The sequence below is a fragment of the Antrostomus carolinensis genome, unplaced genomic scaffold (assembly GCF_000700745.2).
Source record: "Antrostomus carolinensis isolate BGI_N321 unplaced genomic scaffold, ASM70074v2 scaffold16392, whole genome shotgun sequence".
NCBI lineage: Eukaryota > Metazoa > Chordata > Aves > Caprimulgiformes > Caprimulgidae > Antrostomus > Antrostomus carolinensis.
This window is the reverse complement of record NW_010300320.1, coordinates 1-18,153: the sequence shown is the minus strand read 5'-3', so window position 1 is coordinate 18,153 and position 18,153 is coordinate 1. Positions and strand designations below refer to the sequence as shown.

Below are 18,153 nucleotides of genomic sequence, written 5' to 3'. Positions count from 1 at the left end.
AGGAATGCCATCTAAGGGCAGCAGGAACACAAGTGTTTGACAGAAAAAGGAATTTTTATCATCTTCAGATAGAGAGATGGTAGGTAGATGAAATTAATGGCACTTCCTGCACAATTAAGATTGTTTTACCCCCTTCTCCCTTTTTTTTTTATTATAAAAACTTGAGAGTTATAAGAACAAAAATGCAATACATTCAAGTTGAGTGAAAGTCAATTTGAATCCCAGGAATCCTGCAAGATGCACAGGCCTAAAGAAGGTGAGCATTTGCCTTTGACACATACAGCAGGCACATATTCAATGCTTTAACAATGTTAGTGGTACATTTTATGCATTATGACAGTCACTTACCTTAAGGGCTTCAAAAGTGAGCAGCACATCATTGGTTCGCTTCAAATCGATGTAGTACATCATCAGCTCCCTTGATCCCAGTTGCATAAAGATGGGTAGTAGCTGAGAAACGTAACAATGGGAGACCAGCTGAATGTTTCATGGGAAATACAAGGTCTGCTTCGGTTTTTACTCTCTCAAACCCCCAATTTTCCCCTATTGGCAGATACCTGTTATGAGAGGTCAGTGGTAACCAGCTCCATCCATAGGAAGCAATAAAGGTTAACAGACCTCTTGTATTACATCTGCTGACTGCAGCAAGGTGCATGACAGCTGCCACAGGGAAATCTTAAGATTGTCCTTCAAGTGGGGCTGTGGCAAGTCCACACAGATACCACCCTGGAGATAGGTTCCACTTTCCATCTGTGCAAAGACAACTACCCAACAACCGAACAGAAAAAACAGGAGAGCAGGGCAACAAACCAAAACCCTTTGCATAATTCTTTGTGTAACAGCTTTATAGTATTAATTCCTATTTTTATATCCTATTATTGCTGGCATATGAAGTGATCCAGTCAGCATGCAGGGTATTAGGGGGATAATGGTTTCTCTGGCTCTCACAGAGGCAAGGCACACACGTGCACACACACGTAATGTATATCACAAAGCAAAACTGTGTTGCTTTGTTCTATTGCAAATTAAGTTAAACCACCTAAAAAAAGATTAGACAGATACAAAGGTGGCCTGCAGACCTATGCTAATTTGAGTTTTGGGGTTAAAAAGAAAAAAAAAAAAAAAGGAAAAATTAAATACACTTTGGTAAACCTGACACTGCCCAACTACTTTGTCCATGTAAGTAACAACAGCTCTCAAAACCATCTGCATAACATGGGCACTGACATCTCTCATCAGAACTACGGCAGAGGTTACACAAACCACTTCATTTAGAATTTCAAATTCATTATTTCATCAGACTTTTAATTGCACAAGTCTATTGCATCCCCCAGAGGAAACAGGAAAAATGTCTGTATTTCAGACAGTGACTTGCCCTGTGTCATGTAAACAGTCATCAAATTTAACAGAAACCAGCAATAAAACGCCCAGTGCCATGCTCCAACTACCAGTCTACACACCTTCTAGGTTCAGGTGTGAGTATTACCTACCAGGTAATACTCAAACTAATGACTTGATTAATTTGAAAGTCATCAGCATCTCGGGAAAGCTTACTGATCTTAATCATATCAAGAAACATCAGAGAGCAATATAACAGTTCTGCAAGTTTCTCCCCATCCACAGTTTTGTCAGGAGAATTCAAGCACAGAGTGCTTCCTCCCACCTCCATATGCTCACCTCTTGGTACTCCCCTAAGGGAGTCAGGTACTGAAGAATTAGCCTCTGCTCTATGGCAGGAGTCAAGGGGTAAAGTGTATAATTAGTGCCAATCACCCACGGGGACATTTCTGACCAGCTGCTGTTGGACAGTTCAACAAACATCCGCTCTGGTTCTGAAGTGGAGAAGCCCAGCTTTTGCTTGGCCTTCCGGAAGCCGTCTCTTTCATGCTGTTTCCCTGATTTGCTTTTTCTCAGCACCCCATCATCTAGCTTTGTAGCAGAGTTTACTCTGCTACTGGTCTTGTGACTTGAATCAAGATGAAAGGAAATCTCCATATCACCAGAAACTTCCTCTTGCTCTCCATCTACTGCCATCTCCCCATAATCCATATCCACAGCCTCTTCATCTAGAGGCAGCAGAGGATCTGACGGCACTTTCCGAGGACTGGGACGCTTGTTTTCTTGTTTTGTTGTCATTTCAGTAACCTGCAACTCTCGTAGCCGTCGAAGCACCAGAGCCACCTGTTTCACAAGAAGAGCATACATGAGAATACATGTCCTGCTTTGGTCATGCATCTCACACTGACCATATCTTTTGTTCTTACCTCCACAGCATAAAGTGTCAAGCATGCCGAGGTGTACATTTGCCCAGAGAAATAATGATTTCAAAATTAATAACAAAGTCCCAACTCTTTTTGCTACAGTTACTTTCACTCTAAAATATCAGCACCTAGTCACCTGAATGAGAAAAGAAGTGGCTTGAAAGGCATTAAGAGCAGATGAGCTATTACTGGTGCTAACAGAACCACATACCCTTTTCCATCGTTCTCCCATCACCTCTGCCTAACCCAGAATAAAGCCGACGTTCCCTTCTGAAGCAGCAGCTTTGATAAATCGACAGTTCCACAAAACCTAAAGCCACGCTTTTACTTTTAAAGGTCTTACCTGTGCAACAATTAGAACTCACCTATGCTTCAACACACTGTACACCATCCTGGGAGACAAATTTGCCAATCCTATCTTTGTTTTTTTTTTTTTTTTGAAAGTCATCTCAATTGCTGATAAATGTCATACAGAATCAACACAAAACTGCCGAGAGGTTTACACTACAAGTGAACACAATCTCATAGTAAGTTGTCCCCATGTTGATTTACCTTTCATTTTAAAATCTCTGGCCAGTATGTAAATCACAACATGCAATAGTTACAGATGCAAAGCTTCTGAAAATTTTTCTTTAAGGGAGTTATGAATATGAGTCTCATTAAAAAGTACAGTATTTGCCTTCTTCGGTTTCCATTGGCATTTTTAGCACAAGTGGTATAACAGAATCGTCAGGCCACATGCCCCAGCCTCAGCAAATGCAGTCAGGAAAGGATGGAAAACATGACCTACTGACTCTTACAGATATTATTACAACCACTGTAAAACCCATATATTAACTCATGAACATGAGCTCCCCACAAGAAAAAAAAAAAAAGGTTAAAAGTATCTGCCCTCTAAAAAAGGAAAGTGATGGAGAGATCATTACCAATTGTGAGTTCTCGTCCCTGTAATTAGCAGCAATATCTTGGTTTTCCATAGCTCCTCCTAACAGCCCCGTCGCGTATGTCCGTAGTGGCTGATCAGCCTCTCGTGCCCACTTAAAGAGATTTTCAACTATGCCTTCCTAGAATGAAGAAGATAAAGTAATTCCAACACTTATATTTCAATTTTAACTTCTTGGTCCCAGTGAAAGCATGTGTTGGTAACAATTCTCCCTATTTCTAGTAATGACCAGGCTAGATTTCCTGCCAGTCATGTAATGAATCAAAAATACCTGGAAGAAGAAAGGAAAAAAAAAAAAAAAAAGCTAACATTTTAAGCTGCATAAAACTATTCCCAGGCATCAGATACTTGGAATAAGGATTTGCACTCCTGCAAAAAGCTTCTGAAGTGGTCAGTCAACCTACTGCCTAAGAAGCAACAAAGCACTACAGTGTAAATTGATTAGTTGAAACAAACAAGCCCAAAGCACCTCTTGGTTTCACTACCATAAGTCTCAGTAATTTAGGCGATTTCAAAGAATCCATGTTGAACTTATATGAAGTAGAATGGAATTTGGATAAGTTTCTTATATTTCACTAAAAGCTTACTAGAGCTAAATTGAGATGTCACTTAAATAAGCAAGCTACCTGGTGCCAGAGGAACTCTACACTGATGACTACTCACCAAGCAAAAGAACAGTTCTCAGCAGTGATAAATTCATAATGGTTGGAGAATAGAGAAATGTATGCAAGTATACCAATCTGTACCCATGAAAATCTTAATGGTAAATACGGTTAATATTTTTAATACTAACAATCTCAGCAGTATTGGAACACAACTTGCCAGGCAACTTTTCTTAACAAGACTGGATAAGTGTTAACTACAATTAAAACAGTCAATTAAAAGACAATGGTTTAGAATGAAAGATTCCATTTTTTCCTGTAAGTCACTACTGGATTTTGAAACGTCCTAAAGTAACACATTGTTATGGTGACGAGAATCTCGTACGTAATTTGAGCCATAGGTACAATACAATAAAAGATCAGGTAAAAGTAATAATGAACAGATACACTTCAATGAGAACTCTCAGCTTACAGATTTTTAAAGAGTTGCCTGTTATATAAAGAAAACTGCATTATTACTTAAGTGCTCTTATGTCATTAAAAAAAAAAACCCACAACATAAAACGGATGAGCTGTAAAAGCCCTTGGCCACCAGAGGGCTCGTGTGTGACCAGAACAGAACCCTCTTCAGAGGTATTTCTGAGCTGTCCTAAAGCCTCTGACATACAGGAACCCAAAGGGCCTTAACAGAACTCTATATATTCTCAAGTCAAAAGCAAAATAGTCCTTAAGCGCAAAACTTTAAATTTCTCCATAAATTGAAATTAATGTTTTGTCTCTGTAAAAAACTCTATCCTCCACAAATAGGGAACTACTGGTTTGCTTTTCATTTTTTTGGATCAAAGTCTCACAGCCTTAGCCTTTGGACAGATCACAAAGATCTCAAAGTAAATTAAATACTTCACAAAGGGAGCACAATATTCTTTCCTTTTATCATGCTTTAGTGCTCATATTCATATTTCCAATGTAAATAAATTAATTTAGAACTTTTATATAAAGCACTACCCTATTTCCAAACTTCAGAAAAACATTACATTACAAACATTTACAGATAAGGAACTGGGGCTTAGGAGTGAAATCGACTTTCTCCTCACTTTCAGTCCTCTGTGCTTTCCTTCAGAAAACCACACTTGTCAAGATACAGAAGTCTGTATCTACAATTCAGCTGTCCATCACAGTTCCAGATAATCCCCACAAAGCATGTGGATTTTAGACTGCTTAGTTTAAGTACGACTTGCTTATCACTGAGCTCTAATAAAGCCATGGTTCTGCTGTAGCTGGGGATTACTGGACAAGACTCCTACAGCAAGTCTTCACGTTCTATACAGCCTGTTCCACTCACAGGTCTCTGAAATAACAATTCAAAGTATAACATTTCCCAAACCATTACACGAAGTTCTAGCTCCTCTGTCTGAATCAGTCCTGTTATAGCCTACAAGCTGTGAAATACCCAAGATTTGATCAGTTGAACAAGCCAACAAAAAGCCCCAAACCATCAGTAAGATGGAATAGATTGTCTCTCAGAGACAGGATTTCTGTATGGCTTTTTACTGGTTTCTCCTGTGGGAAGAACTGTTTGGAGTACATAATATACCAAGCTTAAAAACCAAGCCTTACTATAGATGATACCTTTTCCTGAAAGACAACAGCTGTTTCCAGTCCTGGCATGATATCCAGAAGAAGTCGGCAGGCAGCAGTGTTTAATGGAGGTTCTCTGCTTGTCATCACATAAGCGTTCACTAGCTGGAGAAGATCAGGAACAGTATTGGTTTGACATTTATCTCTGATCAAAACCAGTGTAGCAAAAGCCTTACAACTCCCACAGCAGCAAAACGATAAAGTAAGACATGTTAGTAGGTAAGCCCAGGATCCAAAGATGACTAGCCTTTAACCTGCCCCTTCCAGTGCCTCAGAAGCTGAAATTACTTCTCAGAGAAACAGAATTCCCCGCTGTTCAATGACTAAATATCTATTTTGAACTGATTTGTAAAGACAAACGCCTAAAAAAAAAAAATTACAGGTCAATAACAGTGTAAACATGAAAAGGTAACAGCTGAAAAAACTAACATAAAAATACAGATTTTTAATGCCATCTATGTTTGCTTATCTCTTGCAGCTTAAGACTGCAAGCAATCTGTCAGAACGCTTACAGCAATGTATACTGATACAGGCGCTTGCAGGGAGGTGAAGGTAAAAAATTCCAGCTATTAACTCATGTTAGAGTTACAGTAATGCAAGAGGGAAGCCAGACTCTTGCCTCTTAGTCCTCTGCCCGAGTCTTCTAGAGCTGACACACTCCTCTGCTCCTACAGGCAGTCCAGCATTGCCAAGTAGTTAGAGACAAGGCATTGGAATTAGTGGTATTAATTTCCATTACGGAAATTAATTATGCATTTAAACTTGTATTAGAGGAGCTAAGTTTTCTTTAGAGAGACTAATAAACCTCGAGAAGAACTACTTCAATCGTTACTACACATATTCCAGCACTCCTAAGCAGCTCATGAGCTCCCCCTTTCCTTGAGTCATTTTAGCAGTGGCAAGTGAGTTGCACTTAAATCCATTTTAAAAACCACTGCTATGGAAGAGATAGTCCCTACACCAGAAAAATAAATATTAAACAAGTACTGAGGTCAACCAGCACAGAGTAAACAAAAACCATAAGAAGGTGTCAGGAGTTGACAGACACAGTTCTCAGAGAAAACCTACCGCATTCATGAAATCATCATTCTTGAAAAGTATCCTCAGTAAGTGACCAAGCATGCACTCTGGGTCTGCTCGACCTGTCAGAGAAATGAGAAAAGACTTATCTGCCTGCTTCAAGGCATCAAGATTAATACTGAACTGCTAACTTCAAATTGATTGTGGAATACTCTAGTTAGCAGGACCTTCCTCAGAAGGAAAATTACAGAAGAAATCATATGAATTATTCACCAACTAAACATTTTTTCTAGTAAGCACTACCTCCCTGGGATACCTATCAGTCAAAGCAGAACACATTTTAATGGTCCAATAGGATAGAACTATCATTTTTGTAGACAATGAAGATGCAGATGCCGGGCAAACTGGTCCAGTAAACTGCAAATAACTCATCTCAAAAAAATAAATAAATAAAAATCTAAGGCTAACAAGATAAAAAGCATCAGTGACTGTATGTAACCATTCTAAAGCATGGCACTTACTCAATAGCAAATTCAAGATAATCTGAAACAGACTGTCTTCTCTGTCCATCTAACATCCACTACTTCACACTAGCTACAACTTCTTAACACAATCATACCCTTATGTCACTAGTCAGCCTCTGAAACACTCCCAAAACTCAGGCCCTCAAAACCCTGCAGTAAACCTCAAAACTGCCAGATAACAGCACTAATAGAGTACAATTACCCAGTAAAAAAGTAGTATCAGACCTCGATTAGCAGTGGGCATCCAGATATGAATTACCAGGTCTGGTATCTGCTGTGACAGAGCTGCTGCTGCCAAAACCATTCAGGACACCTTACCTGGGTGTCGGTCATCAAACGGGTCTGGGTCCCCTTTGCGGTACTCTTCAGTCTCCTTCTCAATGAGCTCAGACATTCTGTAGAAGGAAAAACAACAAATGAGTAGAATTCACACTCTGCCTTCTCCTAGCACACAGCTCCTCACAATAGCCTATCTGTCAAAGCACTATAAAACAGCTCATCAGTTTTCATTTGAACAGTATTCAGTGCCACCAGAGGATCTGAGACTGTTCACAACACACGGGAGAGGAAAGAGACTTGCCTCTAATATCTCATCCCCCTCTCCACGCTCCAAAACACGCTGAACCCATATTAATGTCCCAGTGATCCACAAGCAAGATGCTCTGGAGCAGCCAATACCTTTTATTTACTTATGTTAGAGTCCTGGTGATGTTCTACATAACTAGAGCAAATGAAGGGCTTCAGGGGTATTTCTCACCATCACATAGTCGTTCTTTTCTATTAGAGTAAGTCCTGAATGAGTGACCTATTCCTCCTTCCTATTCAGTCTGTGCAGGGACAGCCACTCAAACTGCCTACACAGTTTTTTGTTATTTTGGCATATTTATTTTTAACATTACTGTGCAATAATAAAAACATTTAATAAATAAAATAGAATTTATATAATAATAATAATAAAAGTAATTCATATTAATCATAATAATAGTATTTAATAAAGTAATCTCTATTCAGCTTATCCCATCAGCTCCAAAGAAGCTCAAGTTTTTAGCATGTGTCAGTTACTGCAGTGGATAAGACAAGGAGAAACTCAGCCAGCTCCCTATTCACAGACTTTCAAAATACACGAAACGCTCCTCTGTATCAGACAAAAACTGGAGGCTGTTTTGAAGTTATGCCTTCCCCTAAACTGAGAAGCAGCCTCAGCAGACACAAGAAATCCTGTGCTCTAATTCATTTAGAATAAAGCAATAAGGGAATAAATTACTATTTTTATTTAAACAAAATCAAGAAGATTATCTCATGGTCAAGCAATAAATAATTCCAGTCATCCACCGTCTTTCTCCATCAAATGTTACAGCAGCAATACATGCAGTTTGAGGTGAAATAAAGGGCAGTATTCAAAAAACCATTAGAAAATTAAGTCTTATTTCCTTGGTATAAAAACTCGAGCAGGGTGCAGAATCTACGTGCAGCACAGCTTTCTACAACAAGGTCTTAATAGCCCAGTGTAGTGGTCTGGGCAGAGTTCATTATAGGGGAGGGAAAACTGCTGGAAGGCTGCAGTAATCCCTGGAAAAATATTTGTCTTCTGTGGGGGATTTCCCTTACAGAATGCCACTGACTTCTGCTCCATTCCTGTTACTCTCCAGAAAATATCCTGCGTTCCCAGGGACAATTACAGGCAAAAATGTACTTAGTTCTGCCTCTGTGAACTACACTGACTTGCCAGTGTGACAGAGGATGATATTATGAAGCCTGTCCAGATTGTAGGAACAGCAAATTAGCTTATCAGGAATGAGCAGAGAACTTTCCTGCTTGTCTCTGATCTGACAATTACCTTTCAGCAAACTGTTTATCCTGTGGGGTTCTGATTATTTACTTTTAGTAAGCCTGAATGTGAAGAGATGCAAAATGTGTCCCTCGCTAACAGGTGGCACAGCTTGTGCTCTCATGAATTTCTGGCAAAAGCAAGTGACTTCAACACTCCACTGCCAGCTCCTCATTTTTTTTTTTTCCATGAGAACTAATAGCTTGAGGGGTGACTGCTGACAGACAACTGGGACAAATGGGGAGTTGAGAAGCTGCACCCTAGACTTGTCAGGTCTTTTTAGGTGATAATCAGCATTCTGACCGTGTGCCAGAAAGAAATGACAAGCAAGCATGGAAAGTGAGCATAACATTCTCATCAGTCCATCCCATTTAGGTAGGCAGCCAAACAGCGTGCCAGCTGAAGCTGCCGAGTGGTTTCAGGGACAACAACGTTATCACAGCCTAGATGAAACAGGCACGTGAATCACCAATTACAGGGGGGTTTGAGACAGTTAATCACAATTGTTTGACCAAAATGAACACTGCCTCTTTAAAATTTACTCCTTAAAAAAAAAAAAAAAAAAAAAAAAAGAATCAAGCTTGCTTACAATACCCTTCTTTGAACTAACACACACAGAGGTGGTTTGTGAAGTGACTTGGATGAATCTATCCAGATCAACGGCTTTGTCAGTTCTCAGTTGAAGCAAAGGAGAGTCAAATAACTAACACAGCTCGTTCCCACCTCATAACATAGGCATGTGGTACACAGGGCTTTAACTACAACCCATTCACAAAACCACAGAACTTCTATTCAGGGTGCATGATTTCCTTTGTTCACTTGGCACTATGTTGGTTCTCTACCCACTTCAGAGTTTGCAGACAAGATCTGGGGTTTGCACGGGGGTAGGGGTTCTTTCCCTTCTGCTTCTGACTCATTTTTTTCTCTCTTTACAACTGTCTTTTCAGTCATCTTTGGAAAGTTAGTCAGATTCTCATTTTTACTTGCCACAAACTGCTCACCTTGGAGGTGGGGAACGAAGGGGCAGCGGTACATATAAAAGTAAGCGAACTTGGCAAGAATCTCACTGATCTAGATGGCATAATATAAAGCCATTCTAATATTGCTCCATGCTATCACAGAATCACAGAATGTTGGGGATTGGAAGGGACCTCAAAAGATCATCCAGTCCAATCCCCCTGCCAGAGCAGGAACCTAAATGAAATTACACAGGAAGGCGTCCAGGTGGGTTTTGAATGTCTCCAGAGAAGGAGACTCCACAACCTCCCTGGGCAGCCTGTCCCAGGGCTCCGGCACCCTCACTGTAAAGAAGTTTCTTCTCAAGTTTAAGCAGAACCTCCTGTGTTCCAGCTCACACCCATTGCCCCTTGTCCTACCATTGGGCATCACTGAGAAGAGCCTGGCTCCATCCTCCTGACACTCACCCTTAACATATTTATAAACATTAATGAGGTCTCCCCTCAGTCTCCTCTTCTCCAAGCTAAAGAGCCCCAGCTCCCTCAGCCTTTCCTCAGCAGGGAGATGCTCCACTCCCTTAATCATCTACATGGCTCTGTGCTGGACTCTCTCAAGCAGTTTGGCATTAATGACCCACCCGAGCCTTTGCAACAGATTGCAACAGTGTAAGGTGCTCTAGGAACCCATACCACAACACACTTGGTTTGTGAAGAGGAAATACGGTGTTGAGCTGCTGATTTATTCCCTTTATGAAAGAGGCTCTTAAGATGCAGTGAAGGATTTGACTCCCAGGATTTGCCAGAATGGCTGAACATGATTTGCATCCAGACTATGAATTAATGCTCTTGCAGGATCATTTCCATTTACAATTTTTTGAAAACCATATATATTAAATATCTGTTGTTTGCTGACACACTTCCCAAGCAATTTCTTCAGTTCACACCTTCTGACACTCCAAGAGCTCGCAAATCCAGAAAACCAGCTTATTTAGAAGTGACAATTCAGCTGTGGCCCATGAGCCATGCTGTTGCTATTTCTGCCCTATTACTGTTGAAACACTCACTACTGCACTCTCACGTATGCTGCCTCAGCATCACATTTAATGAGCCCCCATCCACTCAGGGAAGTTTTCTTCCATTTAGCTCAGAAGGTGGAAGGAAGCAGAAAAATGTCACTCACCAACAAGCATGACCACAGCTTCCTCTGGCTTAAGTCTAAAACAATGTGCAAGGGCATTACTCTGCCTCAGGACATCAGCTAACACAAGCTCCAGTTGGTGAGGATTCCTAGCATCTCTTCCAGCAAATTCTTTCAAACCTGGGCTGTATCTAAAACCCTCCACTCCAAAGAGACACATGGCTTTCATTCAAACCTGATGCACTGTAAATACATCTTCTGACAGAGTCAGTAGATCCTCTTGCTAGCTACCTTAAATAAATCTGTATTATTCCCACTAAAGCCAAAATATCCAGGCTTGCACCATCCATAACCACTCTGCCTGCTGCACAGAAACCTTGGAGAACTAAAAGAGAGTTATCAGACCTGTCTGGGCATAAATAACGTAGGGAATTCAAGGAGCTGAAGGGGAGCAAGAAGTGCCAGACTGGTACAAGCACATAAAAAGACATATTTGATTCCAATTTCTTTAAATCTCTTAGAATATAGTAAATTCCTGCTGTTTATTCCTGCAAGAAAAAGTTTGGAAACAGCACACGTTTCCTTCAAGACACAAATCAGATAACACACAAAAATACACCAAAACATGTCTCATGATTTTCAAGAGACCTACTCATTTTCAAGTGTTTAGGATTGGCTTTCTGCTGCTCATCTCAGTCTTCTGTGCTGCTATTTTTAAAACATAGTAAAAACAGGGAAAAAAAAGTTGTGCCCACCAGGTGAGGCACGGCACAGATCCCTGCACAGGAGCTCCACCAGATTCCTGTTCCTTCCCCCAGTGCCAGCTCAGAACCTGTGTGCTGACCTGTCTGACTCAACAGCGCAGAGCAGGGCGGTACAGGAGCCTGGACTGCTCTTAGCACACAGTGCAGCGAGTCCTTCTGCACACACTAGGGAGGGCACAGGGCTGCCAGCAGAGGCACAGGGAGGAATTGGGTGGAATTCCTGTCAGTCTCCTGTTAAAGCAAGAGCAGTATGAGTTAACCCAACAGAGGCCTGGCTTGGGAAATGACAAATGCAATTGATAATTCAAATGTTTCTCTTGTAATAGAAAATGGCTTATAATTCATAGAATCACAGACTGGTTTGGATTGGAAGGGACCTTAAAGGTCATCCAGTCCCAACCCCCCTGCCATCAGCAGGGACACCTTCCACTAGACCAGGTTGCTCAAAGCCTCATCCAGCCTGGCCTTGAACACTTCCAGGGAGGGGGCACCTACAACTTTCTTGGGCAACCTGTTCCAGAGTCTAATTAATGGTGTTAGTAGTACCTACATATCTCCTAAAAATAATTTATCGGTCCAGGGAATATTTTCCTTACACATACAATACAGTGATAGTCCATGGGCATTCAGTTTAAAAGAAATTAATCAAGTTCTTAAATTTTGCTTTAATGAACTTAAATAAAATCTTCTCAATGTAATTCCCTTGACTCATCCACTGAGTTGCTCTCATCCTTTCATTTAACCTGACCAACGTTACTACAATCACAAACCCCACAACTCCACTATGATGGAACAACATTCTCATAGCTTTCTATTTTGATCAGTTTTACAAGCTTCAGGTGAAGATACCAAAGTTGTTTCAACTATTTAATGATTCCCCCAACTTCTATTATTTCAGAGAATTAAATTCATGTTTTAGAGACAGTCTGCAAGATCTTTGCAATATAAATTTCTTACCAAAAATTGTATTTAAATACTACATTCATAGTTCAACTTCCAGATCAAAGAAAATTAATTACCAACAGGTAATCAGGTGTGTAAAAACCTCAAGCAAAAACATGGTAAAAGCTGCTGTCAAGTAACTTGAGATATTCAGATTTAGAAATTTATTTAACAGATCTTACCTGGTGAGAATAGGGACCATGTCTTGCCCGCTGCCATGTTCTTTCTCCCATTGCTCAAGCAAAGCAGTGAGCTCAGCTTTGGAGTCCACATGCCCAGATCCTGAAGTCATGGCTTAGCCTAAGGCAGAGGTAGCAATTAAAAACAAACAACAAAAAAAGAGCAGAAAAATGAGCAAGAATTCCCACACAGTTTTGCTATATTCATTGAAATAATCTAAATCAAAGATCACAAGTCATCTGGAAGAGTAAAGCAAATACTCAGCAACAAGGAGTGAGAAAGAGAAGATTAAGTGACAGAATATTGCTGAACTTCACTCTTTAAAAGCTGGAAGTTTCTTTTTGGTCCTTTGCCTGGAGAATACAGAACATGGACACACTTTGAACACAAGTCTTAACTGGTGTATGACAACCTGACCACGATGGGAACTATGCACACCTAACCACAAGCGTGTTCGGTGCTGAAGGTTTTTAAAACACTAGCTCAGTTCCATGAGCAGATCTGAATTAGTCCTTTGCTGTTGCTCAGGGATTTACTCAAGAAACAACAAAGCAAGGGCAGCAAGATTGCAATCAGTGTCACAATTCCAGTTTAACACCCTCCAGACAGCAGTGAAAGCGCCAAGACTCACATTAGCTTCACACTGCCAAGGAAGCAGACGGCAGCGGCGCTGAGCAGCTGCAGGCAGTGGAAGGAGCAGTTGGGAAACAGAACAGGTCGCTGTATCACTGCTTGTTCAAGGCTTCCAAGAACAGCCAGTGGCTCTAGCAAGAAGGAAAAATGATCACAGAGGGAGCACCAGAGCAATTACTTCAGGTTCATCAGCCTTTACTTGCAAGACAGCAGCTCATGGAAGATTTCTCTTCCCAAAAGTGAGACCACCCTACAGTACTGAGTGACTTATTAAGGTACCATTTAATGAAGGGAACTATCACTTTAGATTATGTTTAAGCCTCTAAATTTCTTAGAATCCCAGACTGGTTTGGGTTGGAAGGGACTTTAAAGCTCATCCAGTTCCAACCCCCCTGCCATCAGCAGGGACACCTTCCACTAGACCAGGTTGCTCAAAGCCTCATCCAGCCTGGCCTTGAACACTTCCAGGGAGGAGCAGCCACAGCTTCTCTGGGCAACCTGTTCCAGTGTCTCACCACCCTCACAGTGAAGAATTTCTTCCTAATATCTAATCTAAACCTCCCCTCTTTCAGCTTAAAGCCATTTCTCCTTGTTTTGTCATTAACTGCCTTTATAAAAAGTCCCTCCCCAGCCTTCCTGGAGCCCCTTCAGGTACTGGGAGGCCACCAGAAGGTCTCCCCGGAGCCTTCTCTTCTCCAGGCTGAAGAGCCCCAACTCTCTCAGCCTGTCCTCACAGCAGAGCTGCTCCAGCCCTTGGATCATCCTCGTGGCCTCCTCTGGACTTGTTCTAGCTGCCCCTTGTCTCTCCTGTGATGGGGGCTCCAGAACTGGACACAGTACTCCAGGTGGGGCCTTAATGAGATCGGAGTACAAGGGGAGAATCACCTCCCTCGACCTGCTGCCCATACTTCTCTGGATGCAGCCCAGGTGTCAATTTCCAGGTGTCAATTTTCGTCAGTCTGATAACAATCTAATAGAAATGTTAATAGACCAAACTAGAACACAATCTGTCTCAAAACACTGCCATGCCCTTAGCTTCCAATCTGACAGAGTGATTGCTGCAAAGAGATGTAACTTCTGGAGGAAGGAACACCCAATCCTAATTTATTAATTGACCTTGTATTGCAGAAGCGGGGAGAAATCAAAGCAAAAGAAATTCCTTCACATCCAAAAATGCCCCCAAATTTCCAGCATTTCATCAGCTATAACATGGTCAATATCCATCTGCCATGAGATTAAATATCTATTTGTCATAACTGACCTAGAGAAAGAACTTTCTAAAACAATGTTAAATGCAGATATGTTTAAGACAATGACATAGACATCAACTCCTGAAATACATACTCAGGAATCAGTCAAATGACAGACTATAAACGGAGCCAGAGGTCAAGTTCATTCTGAAAAACTCTGCCACATTTAACTGAGTGTTGGGTACACCTAATTTACTTAAAAACTTTCCTTCCTTGGTGAAAGGATGACCAACCCTACAGCACTACCTCCTGTCTCAACAGTGCTTCTGAATTTAATTACTGTGACTGGTGAGGTAAATGGGAGACAACAAGTGAAGATCACCTGGCTGAAGATGAAACTGGCAGAAACTGCCCAAAAATCATCAACCAAAGACTACAGAAAAATAAACTTGCAACAACAAAACACCCAGTCTGAAAAAAAAAACACCTTTTTGATAAGTATTACATGAAATGATTGTACACCAACAAAAAACCTACCTAAGCATAAAGAAAGGTTATGTTTTCTAAATGACAAGTAATTATGATTTTATCTAGAGCATTCATTATCCATTCATCACAGAACTAGACTGGGAAATTCGATACAAATGTATAAATTGCTTTGGAAAAAAACCCTACCTAAATACAGGCAACAAAATATAATGAGATTGTACAAACAAACATCAATCCCCCCCCCCAAAAAAAAGGAAAAGCTTTGGAAAGGAAAGCTATTCCAAGCTCATAAAGCTCCATTCCCTTTTTCATTAACTGAACACCACTTGCCAGCAGCACTCCTGAGCTTTCAAATATCACAGGTAAACATTCAGAAAAATCTACTCCGAGCCTCAGAACGTGAGCGTTGTAACGGCACCTGCCCTCAGCCATTTCAGACACCTCCACTCTCATTCTGCACCCAAGGGAGACAGAAAAAAGTGCCTTGTGAGCCCAGAGCTTCCCCAAACAACCCTTAATTATTCCAGCTGGAAAATAAAGGTCTAGCAGTACCTGCAACAGGCCAACAAAGTTCCCATCAAGAAGACCACAGGAACCACTTCCATTGCCCTCTGGGACAGCCAGTGCTACACCATAACCCAGTGAAAACAGGAAAATCCCAGCTGTCCCTAAAACCTGCAGTACTACCTCACTGACAGCACAGTATAGATGTAAATAACTGGTGCTGACACACAACTACTTTCTCCAAATAAAGTTAGAACGTGAAAGTGCCACCCTTTCTACAGGGACACAGCAATGAAGGGAAATGCCTCGCCAAGGCATCTCATCTCTTCTCAGCACTTATCCCTCCCAACCCAGCCAAATAAATGTGACTGCTCGACACGGCACTGCAAAGAGCAACAACAACAAAAACCACCTCAGAAGCATCTGCTTTCACAGTTCTCATATTAATGCACATTAGCAGTAAAATATACATGGATGGAGTATCATGGCAGGTGAATGACGTTTTAAATACAAGAAGCAAAGCAATTCCTACTGAGTTGTTGGTTTTTTTTCAAGGATTCCATCTTAAATGGAAGTGAAGAACTCTGCAGAAAAGACAAGATCGTAAATGGCAAAAACTAAACTGTAATTGTCAGAAATGCACCGGCTATTGGAGAGGAAGGCCTGTGAGAGTAACTCTGACTTTCACTACTTCCCTTGGATAAACTGGTCAACAAATTCAATCTTAAGCAGCTCTCCAGGAACTAGCAGAACAGGGAGCAGCTGCCTCATAGTGGATTTAAATGCATGAGGGTTTTTAATTTATTTAATTATTTATTAGTAAGTTCTGAAAATCATGGCTTACCACAGATTTCAATTATGATACCTAATAAGCTAAGGAATGGATTATTTTTCTCCAAACACCACTACTGTCAAAACATCATATTTAGAATCAATAGAACCAATAAAATATAAGGCACTTACTCAAAGGATCTGACAAATACTTACAGCCTTAACTGTCACTCACTGTGAACACTCCCACAGCACAGTGGTGCACACAGTTTTGCTTTAATATTACACACTGCTTAGCAGTCCAGAGCAAAAGTCTGTGAGCATTTTACTCTTCTGAACTTAGATGTAAAAATCTGACAGGAAAGGGAAAGCCAAAGCAGAATACAGACACAGACGCCCAGAAGTACTCACGTGCTTTTGAAATCCGAGACTCTTAGTGCTTGAGCCACCTGAGTTAGACACCTCAGAAACACAAGCCCCACTGACCTCTACCTGGAAACCCTGATAAGCCAGTTCAAGCAGTTCAGCTTCACCTTTTGCTCCTTGGTGTATGTGAGCGTAACACTGACTGTCACGTTACTACAGCTCATTCACCTACTGAGTTTGCGTTGTGTTCATGAGAAGGGCTGTGAGATTTCAAACACACTGACTTCGATACAGATATTCACTTTAAAGTATGAAACCTCTATTACAGACAGTAAAATCTGAAACCCAACCATTTGTTTACTTGGGAAACAAGGGCCAAATCCATACCTAAACAATTCAAATGGAGAATGAAAGAGTCAAATAACAAAAGCCATACCTTAGGAAAAAGCTACCAATTTTAATCAGCTTTGCAGATTGCACATTTAAATTCCCATGGACAAAAATTACAAAAGGATTTGCACGTTCACAAGAGCCAACTTAAATTCTTACAATTCCACTTTGACCTAGCTTAAATAATTAAATTTCATATTGTTCCTAAACATGATTCAAAGTACGAGCGAGAACATAAAGTAGATGAGAAGTAGAATGCAATAATATAACCCCATAAGGGAAAATTAAGAACTTCATTAACTGGAATCTAGTTAAATACAGAGCAAGCAGATCAGCAAATCTGTATGTTCTTCCATATTTATGTTCTAATATGAAAAATTCTTTAACTTAAAAAAAATAAATCTCCTTCTCACCACAGTTATTCTTTAAATGGATGAGATACCAGACAGCTATTTGCCTAAACCTGTTGAGTCTGAAACAGCCACGCTGATGTTAATGCTGAAGCGTAACAAACTGTCAACACTGAAATTCACTTGTGGAAGAAAACAGGCCACAAACTAATAAAATCTCCACAATCTACAGAGGATAAAATCATGGTTTGGTATCACATGCTAGTGAAGCTCTGAGGGAAGCCCTTGTTTGTTCAGCTTCCCACTTTGAACCCTCACAAACTCCAATTTAGCTGTTACTGCAGAACAGATTCCCAATATTGTTTTAAATAGGTGTTTAAAAAAATTCATAAACTTTTACAGTTGAATATTTTTAAGGCCAGGGAAAACCATCAAATTGTTTAGTTTCCTGGAATTTCTGCTTTTACAAAACAAACCTGAGACCAGGTGCTGACCTGTCAGGACAGGCACAAAAAACCCCAAGCAGGAACAAACTTCTGCTGTCTACAGAGGAAGGTAAAAAAACCCCAAAACCCAGCAAGGCTCCGTTTCAACATCAGTTCCCGTTCACAGGGCCGGTAGGAACACCGGGAGGACCCTACCTCCCCGGGGCAGCCCCGGGACC

General features: G+C 40.8%; 1 protein-coding gene across 1 annotated transcript in view; it reads right to left on the bottom strand.

Annotated features, from left to right (window-relative positions):
- Positions 1 to 12,910, bottom strand: part of DCAF1 (DDB1 and CUL4 associated factor 1) — a 48,425-nt gene extending 35,515 nt beyond the window's left edge. The window contains exons 1-7 of the mRNA XM_029083780.1: positions 12,799 to 12,910; positions 7,307 to 7,383; positions 6,513 to 6,586; positions 5,436 to 5,549; positions 3,188 to 3,325; positions 1,678 to 2,181; positions 349 to 450 (exon numbers count right to left, since the gene is read on the bottom strand). Coding sequence (XP_028939613.1) covers positions 349 to 450; positions 1,678 to 2,181; positions 3,188 to 3,325; positions 5,436 to 5,549; positions 6,513 to 6,586; positions 7,307 to 7,383; positions 12,799 to 12,908 — 1,119 coding nt within the window. The 5' untranslated portion in view covers positions 12,909 to 12,910. The remainder of the gene's footprint in view (positions 1 to 348; positions 451 to 1,677; positions 2,182 to 3,187; positions 3,326 to 5,435; positions 5,550 to 6,512; positions 6,587 to 7,306; positions 7,384 to 12,798) is intronic.
- Between the last annotated feature and the right edge of the window lie 5,243 nt (positions 12,911 to 18,153).